General features: G+C 43.8%; 1 protein-coding gene across 1 annotated transcript in view; it reads left to right on the top strand.

Annotated features, from left to right (window-relative positions):
* Positions 1-1,354, top strand: part of STAC (SH3 and cysteine rich domain) — a gene marked incomplete at its 3' end in the record, with an annotated part of 24,340 nt that extends 22,986 nt beyond the window's left edge. The window contains exon 2 of the mRNA XM_009699056.1: positions 1,078-1,354. Coding sequence (XP_009697358.1) covers positions 1,078-1,354 — 277 coding nt within the window. The remainder of the gene's footprint in view (positions 1-1,077) is intronic.
* Positions 1,355-4,045: the final 2,691 nt, after the last annotated feature.

Here is a 4,045-nt window from a genome sequence, read left to right on the forward strand (position 1 = left end):
CTGGTTACCACAGACAGCCTGAGAGGCACGGAAAGTTTCAGTTGTTACACCACATTGGCCCAGAGAATTGCCGCAGCGATTGAAATGATTTTGCAGCGGTTGGAATAACACTGAGCAAAAGGTGATGCGGAGATATTACGCTTCAGAGATAGCAAACATGGAGTGGATGCAGAGCTGGCTTTCCTTTTACCTGAGCTCTACTTGTGGGCCGTTGGAGTTGACGAACCTGCAAATTTGTGTAGCGGATACCCCGATAGCTTCTGTGCCTCACCTACCGCCCTTCTCAGCCTTGTGTATAACTGGGGAGGGGGAAGGACGAGAGGAGCTCTGGTAAGGTACAAGACAGTTTACGGGTAAAGAGTTTGAGTTCACAAACTGAAGTTAATAATGCCTTGTTGTGGTGCTTAATAGTCTCACAATCAATGCACAATACAATGTACAAGAATATATGTGAATGTGTGTTTACTATTAATTAATGCATTAACTATCAATTGGCTAGTTAATGGTACTGTTACTGCTCCTTAGCCTTCTTTCCTTTAAAAAAATAAAAGAAAATGAGAATATCTCAGTCAAAACTGCATATAATCTCTGTTTCTGCCAAATTAAAGAAATTTAAGTATAACAAATATATTTACTGAATTCACTACTCTTACACTGCCATTTAACAGCTGTTCCTGAAATGGCTTTACAGGCTCCTTAAGGACCATGCAAGGATGAGTAATACTCTAAGTTCTCTCATGCATGAATACAAAGAATATACTCTCCAACACGTAGAACTCTGCAGTACCTCTTTGCTGTCATACCTGAAAGAAAAGACTAACAGAAGCATTCATTGGGGTTATCGAGTTTATTGTCTATCTGAAAGCATACGTAGAGTAGTTTATTTTCTCATTGGGATCTGTTTTCTTTGCTCTGAAATCACTGGATGAATTCTGAAGTCAATTTTATTGTTCACGTGGTTTAAGGTCTGCCAGTGGCTCCCAGGGTCACTTGTCAACAGCACACCCCAAGACCAGGAGTCGTGCCTTGCTGTTGAAGAGGAAAAGGCAGTAATTGTAACTGGTTTATTTGTTGCAGCTGCAGAAACTGAAAAGATCGCTCTCCTTCAAGACCAAAAGTTTGCGGAGTAAAAGCGCAGACAATTTCTTCCAGAGGACTAATAGCGACGTGAAGCTGCAAGTGGACTTGATGCCTGAGGTGAGCACCAGCACCGGGCAGCTCCCCAGCTCAGAGAGCCAGGCGTCCTCCCCCACCAGAGCCCAGCACCTGCCAGAAAACAACAAGGCTCACATCTTCCAGGAGCACATCTTCAAAAAACCCACCTTCTGCGATGTCTGCAACCACATGATTGTTGGTAAGAAGCAATTTTTTAAATCTATGTCGTTGTCCGTGCTAGAGCTTGCAGGACAACCTTTCCATAACTTATGTGAGCCTAGATGACTACTTCAGTATATTTGTGCAAAAAGAATCTGGACTTATGTCACGTCTGCCACAGGCTAATATGAGTTCTGTATTTATTGACAGATCTCTTGCCTTGTGGACACGTTTTATCACAAGTTACAGGTGAGGGTTTCAGCTAGTGTTGTGTTCCTCTTGTTCAGGTTACACTGAGCACCAAGCACAAACTCTGTTGCATGTTACACCAGAAACAGCAGAAATCCATCTTGTGAATTTGTGTCTGCTATCCCGACTCTTTTCCACAGCAGCCATTCTAACTTTCTCGCTCCTTGTGTCTGCCCCACACCCTGCATCGCCCCGGTTCCCATTCACTGTGGTGACCATGCCTACCCCCTCTTCACATCATGCCTCACATCTCTCCTCAGTGACAACTGGGCAAGAAGTAGCTTCTGCTGGGTGGTAGGGCTCCAAGCTGCTGGTGCATGGATGTTGGCTGTCTAGGACGTGTTTTGGGAGGCCAGGTCAGCGGAACAAATAACAGCTGAATTCTCACTGCAGACTTTCTTGGGATTCTTCTACCTGATCCCTGCCACTCACAAAACTTCACATAAACTTCATACCTTTGAAAGATCGCCCCGTCTTCTCTCTGAAACTGTCCATGGGTGTGTAAGTAACTGCCAGGGACTGACTGACAGACAGACACAGAGAAGAGAGAGAATTTATTATTCTCTTTAGCGTGCAGAGACCACTCCATACTGAGCCCTGCTTGTCAGGTAATTTGCAGGGCAGTGTGAAGGCCTAAAAAGCCAACCTTCATGCTGCAGATCTGCAAAGAGAGGCCAGGAAAGAAGTGGTGGCCGGTCGCTGGAGGTGTAGAACTTGCATGGCCACCTCTGTGGGAAGCTGCAGGAGTTGCTGTTCGGAAGTCTGGTCCTAGAAATTCACGTTGTTGTGGCTAGACTGCTGTGCATGTGATTTGGTCTTGTACTTATCATCTAGTTGTCCCAGTACAGTAGATCAGGAATAAAGTCAGTGATAGTGTACCAGTGTGCAAGTGAGTGACACAATTTCCAAGTTTTTAGGCAGGACAAGGAGTAAAACGATGGTTTAACTTCATGTAGAAGTAGTGCAGGTCTTCGAGTACACAGTATTGTCTGTAATTCGTCTAGTTTACTGTAAGAAACTTGGCATGGAGGTCACTGCCTTTCAGATAACAGTATGGCAAGTTCTTGGAGGGTGCTGATAAGATTGCTCAGCCGTTTTCAGAGAATGGTACCTCCTTTTCCACGTGAGGGTGCTCAGCATCCCCCACTTGTGTGGGGAATTCGTGTTCTTTGGAAAAGGCAGCTGTCTGCAGAACGTTAAAACTGATGCAAGACAATCTTGCTTCCGCAAATTAAGGAGTGAAACACAAGAGGCCTGGTTTCATCCTCTCTGCGCCACAGCTCTACTGAATCCAGAGAAACAGAGGAGTTTTGATCCCAGATTTTTGGTGTTATTTTCCAGTCTTTTAACTTTTTTTCTACTTTAGGTGGTAGAACAAATCAAAGGGAGAAGGAGTAAAGCATCAATATCAAGAAAGTTCATAGTCCAGAGATTGAAAGGAAGTCTGGAAGACAGGCAGTTAGTTGAAGTAACTTTATGTATGGAAGCAGGCCCAGAACTTGTCTACTTCTGTAATGTGGATGGACATTCTATCAAAGCTTAGTTTCACAAATATATACCGCAAGTGTAAGTCCTTCGCGTTTCTGGCAACTTCTCATGAAGTTGTGTGGAGATTAGTATCATCACAAATCTGCACGACTCGGCAATACCGTTTCAAAACACTGCTGCCCAAGATGGATTATTACTGGCAGCAAACTTTGCAGGGATTAACTCCAGTTCATAAATACCCGTGCCCTTCTCCTTTGCTGGGCAATCTGTGTCCTGCCTGGGATAGGAAAGTCCTGAAGCATAGCTATAAGCTTCAAAACATCAGCTTTAACCCCACCTGCCTTTTGAACTTTTTCTGTTCTTTTTTATCCTCTGGGGGCTTCCCTTTTCCTTTTTGTATCTTATCCATTTCATTACAGAAAGAAGCCTTTCATAATTGCTGAAGAAGCTAATGCGACCTATTTTGTCTGGTGGCAGGCTGGGTCGGGTGAATCACTCTGACCTCCTCCAGCTCATCTTTGCTCGGAGGTATGGCAGAAAAGATGTTAAGAGTTTTACCTTATAATGCCTTAGAGTCTAGATGCCCTGATTCTCATAGACAGATGTCTACTCTATTCCTGTAATCCTCTCTCTTTGATCCTTACTGCAGTCATGGCTGGTTTCGCTGTATTGTATTTTAAGCAGTATGGGAGATCTGGATGTTACCATTTGCAGCTCAATTAATCCATATAAGTTGCACAACTGTTGGTTATGGGGATGGTGAAGCAAAACATGCAGCTTTTCAGGAAATCATGTTGAGCCCAAAGGCAGACTGAAAAAAATTCACTTCTGTGCAGGAACTCGAATTTACACTTGCAACGTGGAGCCTGTTTGTTCTCTCTATTTGCATTTTTCATGGGTTGTGACATTTTAGAGTAATGAGTCTATGGTTTTAAATTCCTTATTGATGAGAATAAAGGCAAAGACAGATACGTGTTTTGAAGACTGGGGGAAA

Source organism: Cariama cristata, unplaced genomic scaffold, assembly GCF_000690535.1.
Source record: "Cariama cristata isolate BGI_N322 unplaced genomic scaffold, ASM69053v1 scaffold4984, whole genome shotgun sequence".
NCBI lineage: Eukaryota > Metazoa > Chordata > Aves > Cariamiformes > Cariamidae > Cariama > Cariama cristata.